The sequence below is a fragment of the Astyanax mexicanus genome, chromosome 1 (assembly GCF_023375975.1).
Source record: "Astyanax mexicanus isolate ESR-SI-001 chromosome 1, AstMex3_surface, whole genome shotgun sequence".
In the NCBI taxonomy this organism is placed as follows: domain Eukaryota; kingdom Metazoa; phylum Chordata; class Actinopteri; order Characiformes; family Acestrorhamphidae; genus Astyanax; species Astyanax mexicanus.
In genome coordinates this window covers 94,247,135-94,274,387 of record NC_064408.1, presented here as the reverse complement: position 1 = coordinate 94,274,387, position 27,253 = coordinate 94,247,135, and the positions used below count along the sequence as shown (strand labels likewise).

General features: G+C 36.4%; 1 protein-coding gene across 2 annotated transcripts in view; it reads right to left on the bottom strand.

Moving 5' to 3' along the window:
- Window positions 1–27,253, bottom strand: part of c1h8orf34 (chromosome 1 C8orf34 homolog) — a 166,745-nt gene that overhangs the window by 105,846 nt on the left and 33,646 nt on the right. For both annotated transcript variants that reach the window (XM_015606949.3, XM_049485830.1), the window contains exons 2-6: window positions 25,607–25,754; window positions 24,534–24,665; window positions 15,956–16,078; window positions 14,303–14,331; window positions 11,008–11,174 (exon numbers count right to left, since the gene is read on the bottom strand). In XM_015606949.3, coding sequence (XP_015462435.1) covers window positions 11,008–11,174; window positions 14,303–14,331; window positions 15,956–16,078; window positions 24,534–24,665; window positions 25,607–25,754 — 599 coding nt within the window. The remainder of the gene's footprint in view (window positions 1–11,007; window positions 11,175–14,302; window positions 14,332–15,955; window positions 16,079–24,533; window positions 24,666–25,606; window positions 25,755–27,253) is intronic.

Genomic DNA, 27,253 nt, shown 5'->3' with positions numbered 1-27,253 from the left:
GGCTTTCTTTTTTGTCTACAGTCATTTTTTTCTTTATTTAGTTCAGTAGTTCTTGCATTAAAATGGATTATAAAATTACCTGAATACTCAAATTCACTCTACACCAACTCTGCCTCTTCACAACTTTACAACTGATGCTCTCAAACACATTAGGAAGACAAGAAATTCAAGTAATTAACTCTTGACAGGTTCAGCACAGCTGTTAACTGAAAGCCATTCATTGGTGACTCTACTTACATAAAGCTGACTGAAAAAAATGCCAACATGGACAAAACTGTCACCTTAGCAAGATATACTTTGAAGAATCCAACATATAAAACATACTCGGGTTTCTTTAACACTGTTTTGTTTACCGAACCATTCCATATGTTTTGTCTTTATAATTTGGATGACTTTGGTATTAATCTACAAAGCAGACACTTTTAAATTACACTAAATTAAAGGTGTGTCCAAACTTTTGACTGTTTCCGTATTTGAAACAGGTGAGAAAACCACACAATTTCTACACAAACAGTTCCATATTACTGCAAGGGTGCTTTAGTTTCACACAGCTCAAGCTTGTTTTCATTTTTATTTGGCAATTCAATGAATAAGTAGTATAGAAGGGTAGATCATATGTTATGCACTACTATAATCTATAATCTATAATAATCTATAATACTAATAGCATTTGGACACTGCTCAATCAATGCCTTTGAAAAGACTTTATCCTGCTTGAATTGCAGTGTCTTTCCTATCCATGAAAATCTTTCTACCAAATTGTGCAGCATTACTGTGAGGATATGTGGATTTGATTGAGTTTTAGTTGGGTGATCACCACCTCACCTCATCCTCAACTCCTCACCCCATTCCAATAGTACTGGATGAAGCACCGTAATTCCAGAAATCACACTTTCACTGCTCCACAGCTCATTGCTGGGTAGAATCGCTCCATAATTCTGCTTTAATAGAAGCCATTAGACACACACACATGCATGCACAGGCTGTGGGATTCAATAAATTGGAAATCAATAAACTGCTCCAACACACAGCTGTAAAACAGTTTGCATTCATTTATAACAGCTGGTTAGGATTAAAATAAGTCCAAGTGCGATGGAACACATTGTCGGCTGTTTTTAAACACTATCTTTAATAAATGCTTTAACATGCTAGCTGGTCAGATTGTGATTTGTATCTTACAATATAAACTACAACTGCAATATAGCTGCATTCCAAAGCCTAGGCTGCAACTGAGGTAGGGTGGGTCCTCTGTAAGACTGTCCTATAAAGACTACTTCTTAATAACCTATTGGTGAAACAGATGGAGCAATGTATCAAGGCTGTCTGATGGCATATTTTTGCAATTGTGGCATGAATGTTATGTGATAACTCACCCAGAGGTGGATATGCACCATCAACCTCTGGGTTGGGCAACCAGTGTAAACTAAGTGACTTGTAAGGACAGGAACCCAAGTGTAGGGTTAAAAGGAAACAAAGAAAAAACTAAAAACAACCAAAGGCAATCTGGAATTACTGACAGGAACTGGGACAGAGAATGACACTTAAGACTGGTTTATACTTCTGTGCTGAGTGAAAGCATTGTCTACGATGTAGCCTGTGCGAGCGCCCTATGCAGCTGCTCTCTGCTGTTTAAACCGCTAAGGCGGGATTGTGTGGACCAATCGCAGCTGCTGATGTCAGCACTGTGCAACGTATAGTTAGTTATAAGACCAGTAAAAACTTGCTGCACCACCAGCTGTGTGTCATGTTACAGTCTAAAAGAGTTAAACTTAGGCTTCCGGGGTAAGACTGGACAACTTATAATCACAGAGCAAAAGAAAAAAAAAACTTTCCAAAAAGCTTCCCAAAGCAATAAAAAGGCAGGAAAAGGAACAACGGAGGCAGGAATGCCAAAAAATAACCACAGAGGTAAATAGAATTCCAAATACTAGATAAAGTATTATGTTGTTCCCTTTTATTTCCTTTTGTCTGTTTTTTTCAGACAGGAAGAAAGGAAAAGGTACCAGAGAGGTTAGAAAACAGAAAAGGAAATTTTACATTACATTACATTTTACATTAAACTTGCATGTGGAATTCACAAGAGAAAACCTAAGACTGAGCACAGTGGTGAGAGTTGGCTTCCCTTAAATAGGAGAAGACCAGTGTTGCTAATTAATCCAAATTAGGCTATAGTTACTTTACATCTCCATCTGGTGGCCTGGGGTGGCCTAGCAGGTTGGCCAGCCGTATCCTGGGCCCTTACAAAACGTGGTTGTTGTTTTTTTTTTTTAATAATATTTACAGAAATGATTAATGATCATATAAAATAACTCTGAAATCATTGTTTTACACATTTTTGACAATTGTTTAGTGCTGTTTTTGCTTCTAAGCACACAGAGAATTGTAGGTAACTGAGAGCCAGAAAGACATCAATTACATGTCCCATAACTGCATCTTTGAAATCATTCAAAACATGGGCTGTCTTCTCAGCTGTGTGTGAGGGATTTTCTTTGGAACATTCTTCTATGACATAAAGGCCAATAAATGCAGCCAACCTCAGCTTTAGCACAAGCTTTGAGACACAGCTAACATACCCTGCTGGCATGATTAAATCAACGCTGGTGGTTATTGTTAATTCCACGTTGGATTTGGTGTTTATTTTGAAAAGTGAATAAAAGTGAATATGGCAACGTAGATTCAACATTTAATAAACCATAACTCAGCTTTAGGATGCTCAATATTTTGTGGAAGAGGGAAAATAACTGTATGCCATGATGAAAAAAATTACAAAAAATTAAAAATTCTCTCTCCCTATATATATATATATATATATATATCTGAGAAGCATGAACTGTACAACTACAAACAAAAAGCAATTACTACGAGTAGCTAAAACTATAAAATCCTATGGTTAACAAAGTGTTAACAATAGACTAACATCACTGTTGTAAAGCTGAGTATAACAAAAGTTACCCACCACTACCAATCTGATTTAACATCTGATCTCAAAAACACAACAGTAAAACAAATAGAACATGAACACAGAGTGTGAAGAAATTGTGCTAAATTAAAACAATTACTGAAAATGAAAGTAAAACCACTTGTTCATCTCACTATTCAACCATTTTTAGAAATGGTTTAGTAATGAAATGTAAAATGCTCATTCAAAAGGCAGAAGGTTGAGAACATTATGTTGATTCAACGTTAAATGTTTGCACAACCATTAAATGTTGTTTCAATGTTAAAACAACAACAGACATTACATCAATCATATTTCAACCACAATCCAACATTAAAGGTCGTTGTGTTCCAGCTGGGTATTTTAAAATAAAGAGAAAAACACAATGGACATTTAGAGCTACTGTCAACTTACAGATCATGATCCCTGAATAATATACAAAAATACTGTTTACACACAAAATAGGTCTGCTAAAATGATGGATTTGAGACGTGATGTTGACCCAAAAACATCAGAGATGTTAGAGGCAGGACATAAATAGTAACCTAGTTGGCTCCACAAAATAACATATTTAAACACTAACAGGGTTTTCACATTAACGTCTCTCCTCCACAACCACTAGGAATGATTGTTTTCAGTTCCCATTTTTGTTCCTAGAAAAATAACATTCATTTTCAGTTTGATTTTGTATTTAATTTGCAACACTGGAAGCACCTGCGCTTCTGAATGAGCGCCATTAGTGCTGTGTAGTGTAATTGAGGGGGTGGTGGAAAGTGGAGGACATGCTCAGTGATCAGAGGGCAGTCTGGAGAGTGGAGGTGGAGCACACGCAGATGGGAGTGATAAGAGACACTCATTAGCGCTGAACTCATGGCCCCTACACAGCACTTTGTTTGCATACCTAATGCCCTGTGGACAGGAAGCCCTTCAGCAGTCTGCGGTCTTGTGCCTGCATGCACTCATACACACACCATTGTCTGGCTTTTGGCTTACTTCTTTAAAAAATACAAAGCTATGCAAAGCAGTGGCCTTTGTGAGCCAAAGGATACTTCATCTCTTATTCCTGCAGCATTTGGTCAGCTTAGTGATGGGAAAAGTATGCAGTGTGCAGCCCCAAACACACAAAAGGCATGTACTAACGCTCTTCATTAATCATGGGTGAGTTTTGGGTGTATTTTTTTGGGATTGCTATTTCATCAGTGCAGCTACCTGGATGTGTCCAATGCCTCTCAGCAGAGAAAAATTACCTGCTCGTTCACGCTCATTCATTATGTTTATTGTCATAAAAAAGGCACACAAAATGGGCTTGTGCACTGTTGCGAGTCCATGTGTGTGTAACAAGTGGGAATGTATGTGTTTTGGGGATGCGCCTGTGTTGACAATTTATGACCAAGATAGCAATGAACATCTGATAGTTGACGTCTGTCTGGGTTGATTTCACTTAGTGGCACACCTGTGTTTTCTGTTGCCAAGATAGCAATACGCCAGAAATGTATCTGAACAAACCTTATTTCAAAACCACCACACCTATCGGCGTAGATATATTCTCAAGCACCTTTGATATTTAACGAACAAGGCATGAAAATAGACTGTTGGCAGGGTGTACAATAGCAATGAGAACGTTTCATGCACAAGGTGTAAGATAGGGGCCCTACTCAACCAGTACTTAATTACACACAGCGGGGGATGATTGTAAGTACCATAAAATTAAAAAAAGACCTCAAACTGTCACAGCATAAGAAAATCGGGAGATAAAGAGATAAGTGGAGCATCATATATGCTGGTATATTCCTTGTTTAATGAACAGTCAAGGGTGTAGAATATCTTTGGCTGGAAAACGGCACAGAAAGTGGGTCGATTATGATGTATAAGCCTGTATAAGTGGATAGGCTTGGGAGTGGAAGAGTGTAAATGAGAGAAGGAAAGGTAGTTAAAATGGTGAGAGATAATAAGAAGGAGTAGTAAAGTACGGCATCTAATTTACATCAAATTATATCATATGCAAAAACAGATTTTTCTGTGGTTTGGAAGTATGTAAGCAATTATAGCATTACTAATATGGTCACAAGTGGCAATCACACATGGGGTTGCCAAGTTTTTATATGGCATGCATGACCCACTTTTGCAATTGGTGAGATTCAAGGTATATTAAATGTATGTGTAAATATTTACATGCATTTTACCATTTATCACACATTTATTCATTCATAGTAATGCTTATGTGTATAGCTTAAAGCAGCACTAGGTAGGATTTCCTCGATTTTTGATCTTTTTAAAGAAGTAAAATTATAGCTTGAAACTCACTGCAGCGCTGCATTGAGGTGTAACAGGAGGAATAGCAGTGCTCTGAGAACTGCGACCTGCTTTCCGACCTTTAGTATTAACAGTTCTACAAGGACTACTGGTTCATTCTTTACAAACTAACATACAGACACTCTGGCAGAAACCGAAAAGAGACCGAATATGTCTGTGAAAGCCAAAAAAAAAAAGAAAGAGAAACTAATCCGCCTGAAACATTTATTACACTCTGCAACTTTAGGGGGAGCCCACGAGCACAAAATCTCAATCCTACCTAGTGGAGCTTTAAGAAAGCATCTGGTACATTTTAGTGAAAGTCTTTTATATCTTACTAATTTAATCATAGCTGGAAAAGCTGCCAGCTGCCCTTCTTTACATTGTGTGAATTTGTATTGATTAGGGAGTTCAATATACATAATATAAAACTGCCTTTAATAAATAATAATTAATAATCATTATTGCTTTTGTGCTGGCTCTTTTTTAACATATAAAAAAAACAAATAAATAAAAAACATGGGATCATGCATTAATAAAAAGCATTTGCTAAGTCATCCCCCAGCAAGTATAACAGCAATGAGCCACTTAAAAAAAAAGCTTGATTAGGTTGAAATACACTTGTTATAGGATCTGGGACAACTCTTCTCTGGTCTTCATTTGTGGACTATCAACAGCACAATAAACACCAAACAAAAACCCAACTGGGTTTAAATCTGATCATTGAAAAGTTTTAATTTTGTGTTCTCAGAACCATTTCTGTGTAATTGGTGTCACTGTTTCACTGAAAGTTCCACTCATGGCCTAGTTTCAGCATTCCTGGCAGAGGCTGACAGGCTTTGGTCTAAAATCTCTTGGTATTTAGTGAAATTTATTATGGCATTGATTTTCACTAGAGCGCACTAGCACTATCAATAAAACTGCCTCAAAGTCTCAGTCTTATATGACCACCTCACACTATTCCATTTGTAGTTTCAATGACTTTCTGCACAGTTCACTGGTGCTGCATATTGCGAGTTGATCCTACGACAGGCTTTTTCATGTAACTGCTAATGAAGGTTTCTTCTGACAGTGGATTTTAAAATTGAGCAAAGAAAAACTTATGTATGATTTTATAGGAATGGGCTTTATCCATGTTTATGTATAATAACATAGCACAGGGAAACAGTCATAGATAACAGTGTGTTCAAGGAAATGAGGAAAAATATAAATTAAGTTACTTGGTTTTTTTTAAATATGTTTTAGGTGCACCAACATGAGTTAAACACTGCAGCTGTAATGTTTATCATTTTACAATAAAAGAACAAAAACAATTTAAATATAATCACCTGAAATAAAAACCTTTTCACATTGAACTAAATTATGGCTGTAACAAAAACTACAGTTTATTGGACAATGTATTTTGCAATACATATTTAGCTTAAACTTGTATTATTGTAATTTGTATGATTATAAAATAGCATATTAACACAATTACATTCTTTTAAGGATATGATTGTGATAAATTGATTCTAAAATTATAATTTAAGTTATTGGAACATAAAAATATTTAAATATGTATTAAAAACAAATATATAACATAAAACAATATATAACATAACTAATCTAAAACATTGTTTTAAAAAATACCAACCTGTCTATTTCAATGGGCTCTCTTTGTCCATTATTAAAAGGCTCTCTGCAAAAAAAAAAAAATACTGAGAAAATGGCCATAATTGGATAAGATAAAATAATAACATAATGATCAGAACAGGCCTACTTTTTATTTGTGTTTTATTTTTTGAACAGTGGAAATATACACAGATTTTTATCAAGATGTTTGGGTGGTGCCAGCAGTTCTATAACTGGATGTATGTGATCTTTTTGATTACCTTTTTTTTGGGTAACACTTACGGGTCACAAATAACAGTACGTGTGAGAGTAATAGACATTGTTTAATGGTTAAATAATGTCTCAACTAATTATTAATTGACATTAATAAACATTATTATCTTTTAATGCCTAAGAATCCTGTAAACAATACTGATTTGAGATATTATTTAAATCATCTATTGTAAGAATTATTAATTCATTTATTCTTGTTGTAAGCTGTGGACATTTTTGGAGCTGTTTTCTGTTTTCTGACTGATGAAGTTGTTTTATGTATCTGTCTGAAAAAAGAAGACACTGCGGAATCATGTGGAGTAAAGAGAACAAAATGAAACATGTTCTATTATGTAGAGTCTTAAAGGCCTGTTCAAACACTCCCACATGAATTTCATCATGCTTGTAATCTGTCACCGGTATACACCTCTACCTCCTCCTAATTTCCCAGCAGCCTCAGTGCACTATCCCTCAGGTGTCCTCAGGCTTCTGCTAGCTCCATTCAAAGACTGACAGCCAAGAAGAACCTCGCTGGGAGGCCATTAATCCAGTCCACACTCATCCAATGAGACAAGACAATGGAGTTTTAAAACTTAGACAGCAGTTTAAAACCGCGGTGTCATTAATGTTAGGTATATAAACATAGTAAATCTACTGGTCACCCTTTTAGTGTGTCAAAAATGCAGTAGTGCAAGTAGTACGAGTCCAAATCTTCTCAGCAGAAGAAAGTGACCTGCTCGTTCACACCCATCGATGTAGACATATTCACAGTCTTCGTTAATATTCTAACTACACAGACACAATACTTAGCTATCTGGCTGCGTTTACGCTGTTTATGTACTTCAGGAAAATCAGGAGTACATGAAATATATGAATTTTTACATAATAAGACCAATTCTACTAAAATATTTAAATCAATTAGTACATTAAAGGGATGTAACAATTTTTTTGGCAAAATATTTGGCTGAAAATAAAAGTACTTAAAAGAAAATAAAAGAAAATAAAAGTATGTTTATAATTAGAGTATTAATTATTAATGATTAGGTTGTAAATGCCTTAAAAACCTTTGATAAGCAGTTACAACACATCAATTGAAAAGGCATCAGTGATCCGTTGTTAACTTACTCATCTAAATCAACTTAGTAATTTAATTTATAGTAAATAGTTAAACATAATTACAAATATATTAATATAATGGGTTTAAATGCTGATTGATGGAAAACACAAAGTAAGATCAGGATCTAGAAAGATTTCTAGATCTCGAGATTTGACAGTATAAATTAGTGTGCAAATCAGCTCACTGTTGCCATTTTTATTTGTGTTGTTATATACTTATTAACTGCTTATTAATGGGTTTTAAAATATTTGCATCCTAATTTATACATATTAATAAACCCATTATAAAGGTAGTCTTATTTTAAAGTGGTACTTTTTTTTCAGCAGTGATGAAATCTTCATTTTAGTTTCTGTTAAATTTCAGTGCTCTGTTTCTTCAGCATGTTTACTGTTACTGTCCACATTCTGGCCATAATTGTCCACATTCTCACTTTGAAGCTTTACTGTTGTATAGATCTTTAAAAAACAAAGCATCTCTCTTGAAGCAGTGATGTTACTAAAATGAGTCTGCCCATAAGATTTTGCAGCTTTTGTAATGAGTGCAGGTTTATTCAATAAGATAAATTAGGTAAACAGAACAGAATTACAGCATCAAGTTATGTTTTTGCCTCAGATCTGAAACAATTCAGGGGTGTTTGAGTTTATCCATCCATGCAGTGTAAAAAGACAATTCCACACTATGACGAATCAAACTACTGAGACTGCTGCTGTTCTCAGAACAGTGACTCAAAGTCCAGATCTCAACGTACCTGAATGTTGGAGAATGAGGCCTTGAACTAGGTTTACACAGAAATTAAAGTGGCCCAAATTTGATTTTCTCTCACTAAATCTGATTTTGAAGCTGTTCACACTATCCCTTAATATGACCTATATATGATAACCATCTGATATTCACATTTATAAAAGATGTTGAGTTATAATGACATAAATGTCACATAAATTATCATCTGGCTGTTCAAACTGAATTCTATTGGCATCTTTGCTTTCAGATATAAATATCAAAAATGGCCAAATATATATAAAATTATTGCCTTTTTGTCAAATTCTTTACTTTTGATATTGATATCTCATACAAAATTTGGGCCACTTACAGAAGCAAATATACCAAAAAATGAACATGTGCAAGTGTGGAATAAACATTTACAGTAAGCAAGGTAAATGTGAACACTCTCAAACATTTTCCCTGTAGTAATAATACATATAGTAATAATACTTCTGCACTAACATATTATCTCCTGCTTACTTCCACAAATCTACAAGCCCCAATGATCATATACCTATGAACACAATGCCTGTAGAGCATCTTTATACTGGTCTAAGCTGATGCTACGTCTGCTACCCTGCATGAGTGATAAACACCTAACCAAATGAATTACAGCCGACTGGAACTTCTTCTCTGACTAATGAAAGTGTGAAGCCTGGCCTGCTGTGATGTGTGTCCCGGGACGTCCGCAACATCCACCCCTCAGGCTACGAAATTCCTCTGTAATCAAGCAAGCAAATAAGCTAATTTAATGGAGACACCACAGTTTGCTGGCGTATGATTTATGATTTAATATCTGATCCACTCTAATTAGCTGCATTCTCAGCAGACAGCCCGTGTGCTTACAAAATCACCTAGACAGCATCTGGAGGAGGTCACAGGGGCTTACCATGCTTTTCTTAAAGCTGCAGTCATGAAGGTGGGATTCTCACAAGCACTGTGTGATTTTATCAGTGCATTAACTAAATGGCCACTTTATTAGAAACACCTACCCAGAGCTTACATTTATTGGACATTTTATTAGAAACACAGATTTTGTAGTTTAAAGTGGCCAGTGAGTGGAAGCACAAGGCATGTGTTTCTAATAAAGTGGCCAGTGAGTGGAAGCACAAGGTAAGTGTTTCTAATAAAGTGGCCAGTGAGTGGAAGCACAAGGTATGTGTTTCTAATAAAGTGGCCAGTGAGTGGAAGCACAAGGTATGTGTTTCTAATAAAGTGGCCAGTGAGTGGAAGCACAAGGTAAGTGTTTCTAATAAAGTGGCCAGTGAGTGGAAGCACAAGGTAAGTGTTTATTATATCAGAAACACTTACCTTGTACTTTCACTCACTGGCCACTTTATTAGAAACAACTACAACCTTGTGCATTCACTCACTGGCCACTTTATTAGAAACCTGTACCTTGGGCTTCCACTCACTGGCCACTTTATTAGAAACACCTACAATTTACTTCCACTCACTGGCCACTTTATTAGAAACACCTACAATTTACTTCCACTCACTGGCCACTATATTAGAAACCCCTACTTTGTGCTTCCACTCACCGGCCACTTTTTTAGGAACACCTTCCTTGTGCTTCCACTCACTGGCCACTTTATTAGAAACACCTATTTTGTATCTCCACTCACTGGCCACTTAATTAGAAACCCCTACCTTGTGCTTCCACTCACTGGCCACTTTATTAGAAACAGCTACCTTGCATTTCCACCCAGTGGACACTTTATTAGAAACACCTACCTTGTGCTTCTACTCACTGGCCACTTTATTAGAAACACCTCTACCTTCTGCTTACACTCACTGGCCACTTTATTAGAAACACCTACCTTGTGCTTTCCCTCACTGGACAACATATCTGAAACCGTACCTTGTACCTCCACCCAGTGGCCAATTTATTAGAAACCCCTACCTTATACTTCAACCTACATCAAAAGCAAATAAATGAATCAAAACAGGCTCAACAATATGATGAAATTCCCTTTCATACTAGAAAAGATGAGACGCTTTGCAATATTCTCTTCATTCACCGGCACACACTCACCTCCCAGCAGGGCTGTTCTCTCCGCTGCCCCAACACCCGTCAGTTTTGGCGCGAGGGACTGGGGGCTGCAGCATCTCTGCTGCCAGAGGGTCTGAATCAACTTCATCACGCCCAACCCACTCCCCCACCACACGGGGTCTCAGCACAGAGTTATAGACTCGCGGGTCCTGACGGAGCGCCACCCACAGGCCACAGAAACATAAAGAGAGATAAACAGAGTCAAACGCAATGATGGTAAATGTAGCAAGAAATGCACAGCAGTGTACAAAGGTCTTAGGACATTTAAACAGTTCATTTTAAAAGCTATTTGTCTGACAGAAAGTGTTTATTTGGGTGATATCTAACCACAACCCCAGAGATAATGTTCAAGGCTGATTGAAGCTTTAATATGAGGTAATAAGTATTGAACATGCTTACATGTAAAGCTATAATATCATATACAGTACGATTAACATTAAAATAATTCTGCTAGAAAATCGAAATGGGAATTGAATTGTGGTTGAAGTGGGTGAAACTCTGCTCCAAAGGCAAAATATTCACTAAACTTGTTGGTTAACTTACAAGTTCAATCAAATGTGTCTGAGCAGAACAATCCCCAAACTGTGCTGTACACCAGACCTCCAGGATCAGAAGTTAGCTCTGCTATAGCTACTAACTGATATCACAGTGTATAATCTAGCTACAATAAGTTGCTTATATGGTTGGGAAAGTGGCTCACCTTAACCCTTCTGAATTTAACATCAGTTTACATCATTTATCTTTACTTTGACAGTCTGCATGAATGCGACTAGATACTAGATACTGTTAACATATCTGCTCTAAAAACAGTTTTATCATAGTAAGGAGAAACGAACATTAACCCTTGTATGGTGTTCATATTACTGTTACTCAGACAGTGTTCATGGGTCTGGTGGACCCGCTGCATTTTAATGTTTTAAATTCTGCAAAATTATGGAATAGGTCCATCTTCATTCCATTTTTCTCTAAAAACAGGCCTTCCCTCTAAATAAGTGCAATTCAGAATAATGTTTTGGATGGAATCTTGGATAAAAAGCTAAAAAAAAAGACCGGAGAAACTGCCATCCGCCAACCCTAGTCGCATTCTTTTCACACTGGGCAGCATGGTGCGTGGCTCATTTTTTGGGCAAAAGAGCATTCAATGTCTGACAGGTATCCATTGAATTTTACAACAATATTACAACCTGGTACAGGAACGACAGGGGCAGAAACAAAACACACACACAAACTACACACCCAGACAGGAGGAGAACAGAGTACACACCTTTATTAGCCTCAGGTCCAGTATACCCGAACATCCTGTATGTAATATAAATGTGTAGGGGGTGTACAGTGTGTGTTCATCAAAAATGTGTTCTGATATATGTTCTTCACAGAAAATGACCCAAAGCCAATAAATTTGAGTTAGAAATAATATTTAATTGTATAATTTTTCCTTTGATAAAAAATGTAAACAGGTCCCACAGACCCGAACACCACACAAGGGTTAATACAGTTATTACATAGCAAATTTTTGCCTGTCACTGTATTATCCATTTCCAAACCTGCACTCTGTCTTCGGTTTTTAGCATCAACCAATACACCGTGAAAGTTGAAAGTGACGTGGTTTCTTACTGTCTTATTACAGTGAATCACCTTTTACCAGGTTTAAAAAAGTTTTTAGAATTTTTTACTCAGGGCCAAGATTCTGATCAATCAGGGCCAACTTTCTTATAAATATGTATCTTCTACTCATTTTCAGGTTGCAACAGCAAATATTTAACTCCCTTTCATGATGTTTGAAGAACAACCAGGAACTAAGACACACAGTATCACTGATGAATAGTAGTAAAAGTTATTTGGATTCTAAAAGTGCCATTTTTATTGTGTTTAGTAAGGTGCTTACAGGTCCATATATTTAGGGGAAATAAAATATTGTTTTTAAAGACATTAAATTAATTCTGAATTTAAAATTGATAAAGCATGATAATGGCAAGAGCACTGTATTTATCTGTATTTTATTTATTTGTAAAAAGTTACCAAAGCATGCATGTAACAGCAAAGTGACGTGTTATTGTGAACATGTAAACATACAGTATATGTAGATATGAGATCAATTGCTTGAATGTTATTTAATGACTACTTTTCCAAAAGAAAAGAAATAAATATTATGATCATCATTTGTCATTTGTTTTGTCAAATGTCAACTGTGAAAAAACATAACTAGGATAATCAAGTGTTGTTTTAAGTGACTGAGTTTCATATTACTCTATAGAAATGTATATATAAAGTAATTTTTAATGATTTGATTAAAAATTACATATTTCTTTACAGTTATATGCAACTCTGTCAAGAACCCTGAACTAAGTAAATTAATCCATAATTCCAGTGATATTTCAATTGTGTGAAAAATCCTCCTAGTTTCTAGTATATTAACATTTATTAGTGTTTTGGTCTATATGAATATTTATTAGTGTTTCTTCTTTCTATATGTTTTTGTATGTATAAAAATGCAAAAGTGTTTATCGGTTGTAAGTAATGCTCTGAAGCGGCCTTAAAACTTTTGTACATTACTGTATAAAACACAATCAAAACACACTGCAGACAAAACACAGAGAATCAGGCCTCATTTAAAGTACAAAAAAATCGCAGCATCACAGCATTGTTTTAGTGTCTGGGCGCATTTCACTCCCTGCGCCGCTAGCCTGCTCTAAGCACACTTTAATACCGCCTCTAAAGAACATGCTGCCTGTGGAGGTTCATGCCTTTAGTCATATATCTATGACTCCACAATGCACCACCCGGGATAAACACAGAAGAGGCTAACAGTTGCTGAAATGAACTGAATGACAATTCATTTGCTTCAAAGACAGAAATTCTTTAGTACTCTCTGGAGAGGCCACACTGCAGACTGGGCACGTAGCCCAATTGGCTCAGAGCTCTCGTACACAAGTCTCTGCTGCATTCACGGAAGAACACATACTGATGCTGATTTCAAACCCTAATCCGCACTACACCCAGACATGCCGCGCTCATAAAGATTCGGAGCATGATTCCCCAAAGCCAGCACAACACAAAGCTCATCGTAAGATGGTAATGCGACTACGACTTTGAGCCCTCGCTCTTTTTCAACATGTCTACATCTCATTTCAGTAAGAGAGCTTTGAGTTATGATGCCTTAGAGAGTAAGGACGCGTGATGATGGGATTAGCTATGATTTAACAGATTTGTTCAATAAATATAAGTTTGGTTTTTTTTCGTATAATGTGGTTCAGGAATTTAGAAGTGGAAGAATTACCTGGTCAAGCTCGTCAGATAAGGCAATACCTGTAAAGAAAATTAATTTTGTTATGCAGAATTCAGAACAAGACAAATATTCACACACATTTAAATAGCTTTTTTAAGATTTAATAATCCTCATTTAGTGTTGTATTTTTTCATGTTTGCCTAAACAAATACGGTAGTTTCTAGCCTGGACTAGTGCACAGCAGTGGTGTATCAAAACCATGTGATATCCCTATAAAGACATCTGACACTGCATCATTAAAAAGGCCACCTTTTATCTGATTTAATGCAACTACATTCATTTCTCCACTATTTTAACATTGGTCTTTGGTCAGAAGTTCGTAGGTTCTCAAAATCTGTGGCAAAAATGACTATAGTATATCATTGTTGTTCATTTAAAAAAAACAGCAACTTTACAAGAGAGAGAAAAAACCCTTGAAAACTTTCAATGGAAGTGAACGTAAAAGTTTACTTCAGGTCATTTTGAATTATTTCTATTGGTCCGTTCATCAAGAAATTTTGGCACAGTGTAAGGGACAGTTTGTCTGTTCGAAACAGTTAGTAATTTGCCTCACTCTCTGGCTAGGTACTGAGCAAATTAGAACACCAGTCAAGTCTTGTCTCTCTAGTAGAGGGTCCTTTATTCCTTGTTTTTTTTTTTTACCTTCCTTTCCTTCTCCCAACACACCTGATTCAACTTATCAGCTCATTAAAGGAGAAATCTGGTGTAAAATGGACTTGGGATGTAGTGAAACTTTATAATGAGTACAAACTTTTGTAGCATATCCCACCTCTGTTCACCCCCAGCTTTCCAAAATGCATCACATTTAGCTGATGCTCCCGACAGGCTTACAATGCTAGTGATAGGGGCATAGTGTTTCCCATGCAAAGAAATCACTATTTTTACACCATTAACAAGCTCAAAGTAACTCCACACTTCATTGGTAAAATTCTGAAAAACTTAACATTTAAAACAAGGCACTGAGAAATTTAAAAGTGCATAGTTAGGAATGCATAATATCCAGATGTTGATAGAAATATCTCTATAATATTAATTTCAACAAAATTAATTTAGCAATCTGTTTCTCTAACCTACTTATACACCCCCCCCACCTATCACTAGCATTGCAAGCCTGTTGGGAGCATCAGCTAAAAGCACTGTTTTTCAGAATGCTAGGGGTGAATGAAAGTGGGTTATTAAAAAAAAAAACATCATACTTACTATCTTGTTTCACTACATTCCAAGTCCATTTCACACTGGGTTTCTCCTTTAACAAGCCATTCAGAGTTGAAGTGGGTGTGTTAAAGCAGGCAATCCTCTAAAATGTGGAAGGAATAGGGTCACCAAGACCAGAATGAAAGAAAACACTGCTCTATCAGTTTCTGTAGCCACTGGATAACAGTCATTAATATCTCCTCATTAATATTTGGTTTATTATTATTTTGAGAATATGTAAAAATTGTTAAGTACTTGGGATCACTGCATCATTGCATATGTTTTTTTTTTTTTTTTACCATTAATTTAATTAGCTGATTTCACTTCATATTAATATTAGTATTAAAGAAGCAAGCATGTCCAAACATTAGACTGTAAATGAAGATATTAGAAATTAGAAAAAAAAAAAAAAAAAAACATTATAGGAACAGTCTGATTTGGACCACTGACTTCGAGACAGGTTCTCCAGTGCTTTGCCCAGCTTCTTGCTCTCCAGCAGGATGTGGTTGAGCTCGTCAAACTCTCGGCTCTCAGACCTCCAGTCCCAGGAGGGGCGCTCTATTGAACGAGGCACTGCAGAGAAATCAGACACAGTTAAACACAGTTACTTCCTACTTTACACCAATACCAATACTACTGCACAGCTAAATGTACAGTCTTAATATCTTACTAAACTAAGTTTTTAAAGATGTTTTAGAAGATTATTGTTAGTGATTTTACTTCCCTGCACTGCTGTGTAGTTCATCAAAGTCTAATAGGTATAAGGGTTCTTTTTGCGCAGTGCTTGACGTTCAGTCAGTGATAAAAGGCAGACTGAATGGAATAAAGGAGGGCCCAAGAGGAATCAGGGATAAGAGAAATCTTAAGTGCTTTAAGAACTAACAGTAGAAACAAAAGCAACAAAAAAAGCACAGTAGCGCAGGACATTTCAGCTTCTACATGTCGAGTGCAATGCTTTTTTACTTATTGTCCAAACAGACCAAGTTATCGTCTGATATCCAAAAGCATAGTTTGTGCTCAGGTACATAAACAGAGCTAAAAAAAATAATAATATTACTGTGATAATAAACAATTATATCAGTTTGGCCTAGCCACTTAATTCATTAAACTTAATTAATAACTTTTACTTTTAAACAACATCCAGTTGAGTTAAATTTACCCAAACCGTGGAATCATTTCACTTAACGTGTTGCCGTTTATTTTAATGCATCACCTTTCATTTCTGCCAGTGAATATGGTAATTTAATACTTGCAGAGCTTTTAAAAACATGATTGCTTAGAAAAAAATACTGAAATACAGAGAAATATACATGGATTTTTCTCATTCCCATAAGTCATTAAGAATAATTCTCTTACTACTGGACAAGCAAGTTTATAGCAGGTTTCTATCTGTATTAGGGAATAGGTTTGCATTACATTATTGTTATGATATAAAAATATTTTGTTTCCATTTTTTTGAAGTAAAAATGTATATTGAGCATATTGATGATTAGTTTAATAAGCCAGAAAACACAGCAAGATTTTCCACAGTGTTAAATCATGTTTTCAATTCATACATTTACTTTGTTTATTGCAGTGATATTTATTCCACCATAGTATTTTACATATTACCAATCAAACCAATCAAACCAATCAATCAGCTAATGAGCTGATGCATATTCGGACACTATATTGTTTCAGCGTGACAAATTCAATGTAACACTGACAACAGAAACACTGCAGGATATACAATGTCAATATATATTTCAATATGTCACGCAACAACTTTTCATTGTTTATACAACAGGAAAATATGCACTGTACTCGGGTTCCACAACATATCTAACAGATACATAAAATATGGGTATAAGGAGTGAATTGTTAGTTTCAGATCTTGTAGGATCATTGACTTCTGGTGAAATCATGTCAAAATTCACCTATGTACAATGGCAGTTATTTAAATATTATGCAGCTCTAATGCTTAGTCATTTTGCTCAATGCTCTGCACCAATATGAGCTGATGTATTGTTGCAGATTGCAATGATGTTTAGTTATGAATCAGTAACAGCACAAGCAAATGAGGAGAAAAGCAAACAGCACACAATGAATTCCTCGTTTATGAATGATGACGGGTGATAATGCAGTGCTGTTTGCTTCTGTTATTGTAAATTTTAAGGCGGTGCATTTTATAAATATGGCTCAGTGTTGCTGGGAAATGGTCAATCTTGACTAATATTAGAAACAACCTGGAGAAATTGGAGATACTTTTTATGATGTATTTTTTTTATTCTACAGAACAATGAAAAGCAATACTAATAAATTCAAAGAACAACTACTTGAACATTCTCAACATCTGCTGTCTTGACATGACCTACATGAATAAAAACTCTTTCTTACTAATCAGCAAGCGTGTATTGGGCACATTTCTCCTGCCTCGCTGAGCACACAGCTTCGAGGGAAGTCCTCGCCTCTCTCTTATTCTGGAGTTGGGAGATGTGACTTGGCTCAGGGTGCCTGTGATTCAGCGTAATTAAGCAGTGGAAGCGGTCCAGCTTTAGCGGCCATCACTCATGCACTCTGCTGGGTAAGTGCCCACTTTACCTTTCCTGCCTTTACTTTTGGCCCACATGCGAGTCCAAGGGGAATATAAAGCTTAACGCAGGACATCTGTCACGAGCAATATCTCAGAGAGCGAACACTTCATGTGGAAATACATAACCGGCTAGGATTTGAATAATTCAGGCGCGCGCAGGATGTCGAGCGAAAATGTGCTTCCTAATGCTTTAATTAGAAGACAGGTTCAGATATATTTAAGTTTTAGGCAGCTTTGTTTGGTTTGGACTTTCAGCCCTGACGCTGTCAGTCTGCCTGCTCAGGCCAATGTTTCCTCTAAAGCAATCCCTGTCAATGGACTATAATGACTCAGCTAAACACGGGACTCTGCAACGTTCGACCTCGCCTTCCTTCTGATTGCTAATGGCTCACAACTGTTTGCACCTGTATAAATAGTCCTCTGTTTTCTTTGTTCCTTTAATTGTAGTTTAAAATTAAGGGTTAATCTACAGTTACAGTAGATACAGGGGTCATAATCATAAGCATTTGCATCCATACAGCTGCAACCCTTTCACACTGCAGACAAACAGGAGCATGATTCAGTAGATTGGGACTGAGACCACCTTTTTTGGTAGTATAAAAACACTAAGCTAGTTTGGTTAAATTTTCAGACCAATGAGAGGAAGTTGAGGCAGACTATCACCAGCTTTTAAATAATAAAATAAGAAAAAACTGGTGTTGTGCCAAAATCTGATTCCCTATAATTCCCCACATCATACAGATGTGTGGATGTAAGTGCGTATGCTTGAGATTCATTGATCTACTTTACTGAATGTAAATGAACCTATTTATAAAGAGAAATATAAGCTGTGTGATGGGGAGTTGAATTCTGGCAGAGAGACAGAATTTAACATAACAGCTGGAAAGGCAAATTGCCGAAATGTTACAATTATACAAACCAATCAGTGTCAAGTATAAAGAGTCGGTGCCCATGTAGGTGATGACAGCAGAACATTCTTTATCCTGCTCATTAACCTGCAGTAAAACCTAAACTTACTGCATCAAATATATACAATCTTACACTCTGGTCTCTGCTCTTGACTTTAAAGTGTGAAAACATCCTTACAAACCTTCCTAGCTTCTCTTGACAAGGCCTTTCACAAACAATGCCTCACATTCACCCAGCCTTTCCAATTGCCCTGAATGTCACATATCAACACAGCAACAACAGCACACACAGGCATAAGCTGTCAAGAACACCGCGGCTAGCATTTCTCATTGCCTTTCCCACTTACACTGCTTTGAATTTCACACAGAAAAAGGCTGCTGGGGGCAGTTTTACAGCTGCATGTCAGAACACCAGGCCCACTGGCCGTCTAATGGAAGGCCTACATCAATTAACTTCAGTGTGCATGCTCTGTAGCACTACAGCCTGCACGCCATTATGCATGCTAACTCACTCAAACTGATTAATAATAAAACAAACTAGAAGATTCATGCTGATCTGACACTAGTTTCTGTTATAGTGGATGCAGTGAGGATTTGAAAAGGCTGGAATTTGGTTCTTAAAGAAAATCCATAATTTAGCTGGTTTGACATTAGCTTGATGCTAATGCATCAGCGTGAGGAAAATTGATTTTCCCATAATTTTTATTCAGGACAAGCAGAGCCTGAGAAGTTCCAAAGCTCTTTGGGTCTCTGGTGACATTTGCAGTATTATGGTCTACTAAAAATACAGAAATATTTTTGAAAAAAAATAAATTAAAAAATTAAAAAAAATTAAAAAAAAATTAAATGCTTTTAATTTTGAACTGAAAATATAAAAACCTACAGACTGTGAATTTTCTTATCTCCAATACAACACTTATTTTTATAATACACTTACTTTTCTTGCTTATTTCTGCCCATTCTTGGTAAAAGTTGTAGCTTTAATAAATCATTTTTTTACAGAATTTTTAATGGCCTCACATAAAAAGTAACAGTTAAATCTTACTGGATAAAACCTCTTCTATGTTATTTTAGCTTTCCTTTATTAGATAATTATTAGATAGTTGCATTTTAATTTATGTATTTACTTACTTTTAATGCAATCATTAAGCCAAATTAATTGAATTCCCCTATTCATCAGGAAAGCTGCAATTCGACTGTAATACAGTAATTTTAGGTGCAGTCGTGAGCTCCTACTGAAATATTACAATTACATATGACTAGCATTGTGCATCATAAAGCCGGGAGCATGTTTTTTTTTTTTTTTTTTTTTTTTTTAATGAAGTCTAGGATGGGCATGTCATTGAATAAATCCAGCCTAGAGGGAGGAATGCCATTTCCTTTTTCTAAAATTCTAGCCACAAGCTAATACACACGTCACACGTCACCAGGCAATATGCCAGATACAAGCCACAAACTATTACACTACTCACAAAGTAATACACGTCAAGTCAAAAGTCAAAAACTAATATATATCCCAAATCTATTACACAACTCACAAACTAATATACTACAGAGTCATACACCACCACCTAGACAAACTTTGGTAACACTTTACTTGGATGGTCCACTTGATGGCCTTGTTGGCACTCAACTAATATTCAACTACATGTCTATTAAATGTAACTGAACTGAAAGGTGAAAGTAAATGATTCTCTATTGAGTATAACCCTACATTCAACTCTAATCCAAACGCTTATCTTAATATTTTAGGATTGGGTTTAGGGTTAGATTTTAAGATTAGGTTAAGGTTAGGGTTAGGGTGAGGTGTAGGGTTAGACTTTAAGATTAGGTTAAGGTTAGGGTGAGGTGTAGGGTTTGGTTTTAAGATTAGGTTAAGGTTAGGGTTAGGTGTAGGGTTAGATTTTAGAGTTGATTAAGGGTTAAGGTTAGGGTTAGGTGTAGGGTTAGATTTTAGGGTTGATTAAGGGTTAAGGTTAGGGTTGGGTATAGGTTTAGGTTCTTATTTTGAATAATTTACATTCAACATAGGATTAACTTACATTTAATGGACATTCAATTCAGTGTTAGTTGAATGTCAGTTGAGCATCAACAGGGCCATAAAGTGGACCATCCAAGTAAAGTGTTACCCAAACTTTTAACAGGTTTTATTATGAATGTGCATCGCAAAGCAATTTTCTTCTTCCTTTTCTTCTTTTATTTGTTTTGCTTTTTTGATTAGTTAGGGGTTTCACTGCATATCTCATTCTGCAGCTTTCAACATATCGACACTGTTCCAAATGTGCTTGTATACTGTACATCTTTTTGTTCAAGCATGGCTTCTTAGTGGCAGCAGATTTTTTTAGGTTTTGGTCCCATTCTACAACACCTGAGACACCACAGCAACTTCCTGAAATACCATAGCAATCATAATCTTGCCACAATGTGTCACCGATCTAGCATCCACTTAAAAAAAAAAAACCCTAAGCAACCGCCTATAATACCACAACAACCATTTAGGAAAACCACAGCAACCACCTGGATACTACAGCATCCACTTAGCAACATCATAGCAACCTTTCAGGATTTTGGGTGCCTCCATGTCTATGTTACCTTCTGGCTCTTTCCCATTAGCTAGCTGTTATGATATAAATATCATATTCAGATCTGCCTCATTTGCCACACTTTGCCACATCAAAACTATATTCCATCTTTCTGCCTCCCTCTGAGTTATTGACTGCCAACCTGTCCAGCCTTATTCCGATTGGATGTTTGCCCCTCAGGTTCTCCTGTCAGCTGTTTGGATAGACTGATGAAAGTCTCTGCAAGTCTCAACATGTACCACAGATCAGCTGCTCTCCGCCCAGTTTATTCCACCTGCCTCAGACGACTTGTTTACTTTCCAATACAGATTACACAGACGTTTTATGAACTCTAACTAGTGGTTGGTGTGGTGTCGTGGATAACACCACCACCTACCAGTGAGCTACCGATGTGGGAACCATGTGGGTTCAATTCCAGGTCTGGGTGACTAAATGCTGCGCTACACAAATAAGAGTCTTGGGGCAGACTCCTAACACTACTTTGGTGCACCTCTGTAATAGAAATCACCTTGTAAATCGCTCTGGATTAGAGTGTCGGCTAAATGCTTTTTCTAACTGCTTCTATTGCTGGAGTAGATATTCACCTGAATCTAATAGACCTATGAAAATATATAATAATATATATATTTTTTTTACCATTCTTTTATTATTTGTCTGACCAGAGGAGGATGGGCCCCCTCTTATATATTAGCCTTGATAGTATGTGTGATAGCACAAGGTACATGTGAACCTACTTTTCTTCCTCCTTCAGCTCTGAGGGAGTTTTTCTTTGCCTCTGTTGCTCACAGGATTCTGAGCTGTATGTTCAGTGTTTTGTGTGATTCTCTGTCCTGCTACCACATTTCTGTAAAGGAGCATTGTGACATCAGTTGCAAAAAGCTTTATATAAATGAACTAGTTTTTTTAAAAAAATACCTAGATTTATCATTTTACCTATACAATTATGTATATTAATAAATGGTATCATTATTGTGGTATAAATATTATATAATATTAATAGATCACAAAATACCTCCAAAATGGCACCTAACCCAAAATGTATAAGGTTTTATGTCTGTCAAAAGCTGATGCACAAGTCACAAACTAATAGCTTAAAAGCTTCATACATGGTGTGATAAAATAAATCCAAAATTTGAGAGGAGAAACTTGCCTAAAGCCTCTTAACTCAATCTAATATTCTATAAATATGATATATGCTTCAATCACATTTTCACAACTCATATTTACACCCCTCTACTACCATGTCTTCTCCCTTTAAATCTATTATCTCTCATTTCTTGCTGAATTATCTACTGCAAGTAGAAGCTGCCCGAAACCCAGCCCAGTTCTTTGAGTTCTCTCCCCTCTAGTTCTTATTAATCACATACGTAGTGCATGTTCCAAACTAGCCAGTAGTATCATATTCAGTTTTGACGTAAAATACTGTTCCAGCAAAAGATCAGTCTGGTTTGCTGATCTTTTATTACATGTCTTTAATGTCAAAAATGTATTAAGGAATATTTTATTTGCTGCCATCTGCTTAGCTGCGTTATTCAAGCGTCATTAACACTCTACTGTCATGTCATGCGCTGCTCCGTTCTACTTATACTTCTCTGGAAAACCACCACGCTAGTAATTGATCTTTTACCTGAGAAAAAACTGCACAGAAACTGCAACAGTCAGCCAATTACTGTGGTGGGAACCTGATATATTGGGTGGGGGGGATGTAATGAGATACAGAAGCAGAAAAAAAAGACCCTCGCGTCTGAGTGAGAGCCACCTACACAGAGGAATCTACCGGCACGGCCGACAGAAAGCTGCCCACAAGCTTCCCGAATGAGACGGATCCTCTGCACCTCACTGCCATTCTCTCTAAAAGTAGACAACGTCCTCCTTCCAGTCTGAAATAGAAGCTACTGGCAGAGTGACAGAGCATGATATTAAATTATTTACGTCTTTCTCTCTGCCTCAGTATGACATATTTCACTGCAGCTATGTATCATTCAGCCCTCACCAGTACAGATACGTCTGCAGGCTGTCTCCAGATAAAGCTTTTATAGTATTTTATGCTGATGTAGGATGAGCTTCCTCTGCCCGAATCTGCCCGAGACTAAATATGACAAGAGAAGCCAAGTCATCTGATTTTAGGTTAGTCACAAAGAAACAGTAGCAATAGCCTAATAGCCTAATAGTTGAGAATGATGCATCATATGTGTTGATACTTGGCTTCATCTTATACACAATGAAGTCGAAAGCAGTCTTTTGCAAAGGTTAGGGTACCCCTGATCAACTTACATATTTTTGATTTGTGAATAAGTGTAAATAAGTTAATTTCAACACTAAATGCACTGTGTGAAAACATAATAGCACATTAAACACAGTCAGTTTTGTTTCAAGACCTTATTCAAGACCAATAAGTTGAACATAGAAAACCCACAAAAAGTGTCAAAAGTATTGCATAAGACTGTTTCTGCTTTCTTTACCCAAAAGAACCCAGAGTGATGTATGTGTCACAGACCCTTTAAAAGATGTGTAAATTAATTTTAACTCATGAAGTATCTAAAGGACATATACTGAACATCCTCAGATCATCACAGGATAATTGTGTGGATCTGTGTTTGTTAATCTCAACTTATTTACAGAATGTAGGTGAGCTGGTTTAGTCCTTGAGATCTAATTAAGTATCTAATTTTAAAAGTGTACTTTTCATTTTTGCATCTCTCTTCTAGCCATTATAACAATCCAAATGCTGTAATTAAAAGTTTTAAGTTCCAGAAACGTCTTTCTGTTACGATTTCTATAACAAAATGTTGTGGCGTCTATGTTACATCATGATTTTAACCTTTAAACATTTACAGTCATGTTTCCGCAATAAGAAACAAAAATGAATGAGCTGCTCACTGAATTTATGTACACTTCACATGATCACCTTTTTATTTTACACGTTTTCTTTTCCTGTAAGGATTTATATGTAAGACATTACTCACATGATTTAGACTCAGGCGAGGGTGGAGATATATTGGACACTGCCAGGTCACTCTTTGATTTCTTGGGTTTTTTGGGGTGAATCTGCCAGGCTTTATCATAACTCCTGAAATCCCGTCGATTGCTTTTGCTCTCTGAGGACAAAAACAGCACAGAACAAAACTCTGAGAACAAGAGCAAAACAACATTACAAATAGAATTAAAAATTGATCAGATCTGCTGTTTTGTTATGAAAGTGAAAAGATCTGCTTTTAATTACTCATTCTTTCATTGTTTGAACTGAATCGTTTAAGAACAGGAACTTCTCATAATCTCTTTTCTTTACTTTGCTCAAACAATAATAGAAAAATAGGGATGATTCACTCTTTCTTTTATGGTAAAATAGTTCAGCATCTTGGAGAAAAACTATTTGTTAAAACGGTGATCTGAGAGTTCAGGGGTGTGTTTTCCAAAAGTGATCAATCTTAGCGAATAAAGATTGAGACAGAATTTCCCAAAGAGCTTTACAAAGCAAAACCTAACAATAGCGAACTTGGATCACTGGTTTGAATCCCCAGTGAAGTAAACAGGGATTGGGCAATTGGTTTTCCCAATTAGGGAGAAAATTAGAAAGAATTTTATTTAAAAAGGAGGGGGTTCAACTATTCCTAGTCCTATAGCTATGAATGGAATTGTTTAATAGAGGGGAGCAATAATGAGTCAACATTCATGTTATAATCATCTAACAGCAACTGAACAGAAATTATCTTAAAAGAAAGGGAGATGTATGTTTATAACAGAGAGACTGAGTGATAAAAAAATCTATTTTCAAATCTAAGTAATCAATATGAGTGTATTTAGTTTTTTTTTATTACGCTTCACATGTGCTAAAATTACTTGAATGTAGAGGTTTAAGAAATTTCCATAAAATAACATTTCAAAATTATAGGTACAACATGTCAGTTTCATCCATAAAAATAGAGTAATCAGTTCAGCTTTAACAAAATATTGCAGATCCTCAAAGAACATCAGAACAAGTCTTAAAGAAAAGTAAGAGCAGGATAGAGAGCTGTATGAGATGTTAATTATTTGTGACCTGGATTGCCGCTGTCTGCCCACAGCGCCGCTGAGCCGGACAGTGTTCTCTGCAGCCGGCCGGGGCTCTCCTGCTTCGTCTGCAGGTGACCAATCAGGAACGGAATGGGGTGGTCTGGAGTCTCTGTGATCAGCTTGGTCATCATCTCCTAACACAGCAAGAACACCAAGATCCGTCAGAGAAACCAGAGAAAGAGACACACTGAGAAAAGACATGGTGCACACGAGGAGGAAATGAAACAAAATAGACTACAATGGGTTTGTTGTAACTCCAGAACATGTTGTACATGAAAGATAACAGAACGGGTTACTCAGCTACCAAAACAAAATACCAGAACCAGAAACACAAAGCGTAATAAGAAAATTATAATGTATAGAGACCTAAGAGACAGATGAGGTAGCCACCGCATTACAACTGTGCCCTGATACAACAAAGTATAACTGCAGCCAACTCAGTGGAACAGTACCATACAGTATGTCAGTATTGTACAACAGACAGTGCTCACAGAAAAGACTGAAAAATTGTGCAAAGTAACAGTTTATTAATCATGTGATTATGGCTGTACTTGTAGCAATTACTTAAGAATATACTATTATATTAGTATATACTAAGAATATACTAATATAATATTATTTGATTGTATTTATATGTATCCTTATCTTTATATTTTAAATATTTTATTTTGTAAGTTTGTGTACTATACCTGCTGCTGGATGTCTAGCAGAAAAAACTGAAGATTATATTAAAAATGAACAGAGGCTGAGCTTTGCTGAGTTTTTCCTGAGATTAGTTTTATTTTTTACAAAATTAATGTGAACATGCACGCAAATATGAAATAGTCAAAAGGAGAGCCTTGTACATGCTGAGAAAAGTAAAAGACAAAAGTCCATGCTGAGAGGAACTGAACTCTGCGTGACTCTGGAGCTGCATCTGCTGAAAACGAAAGATCTGCTGCTCACTGGAAGTTCACACTGACAGCACGAGGATAAACACAGTTTATGGGCCACATGCATGGAAATAAACAAAATACGCTTCTCTCCCTCATGCAGATCCATCTGTAGGAGCACTGTGTGAAATGTGGCAGGCTGGCACAGAAAATAAGAATGGATGCTGGAAGTCCAGCTGATTATACAGTATTTTACACGTGATTTATTAACGTTTGATCACATTCCTGTTTCGTCTTTTTTAAAACCCAGGTGAAAATCAACAGATGCTTCTCACTGGAAGCGACCTCCTTTAATGATGACAGCAGATACAACAGCTAGACAGAAGCGTGAGCCTCTAACCAAAGCTGAAAGAATATTTATAAACAACATGCCACCCTATCTGCTCTCAACTTCAGATACACAGTACATGTTTGAGAAGAGACAGCTGGGATCGCAGCGCCTCAGTGTGGAGCAGTATAAAACCTCTGTCATAACATTTATTTACTTTACATTATTCATTTCAGTAGTAAATGATAAAATGAGCAGAATGTATCATCAGATTTTAAGGAAACATACATAGTTCAAGCACTGGCAACTCTTGCCAGCAGAGCTTTAGCCAGCGTTTTCTAACTAGAACTGTGAAGTAGAATCAGACTGCTGTAGACACTTACATGGTCATTCTCATTTCCTACTGATTGCTCCTTTAAATATACATAGATAA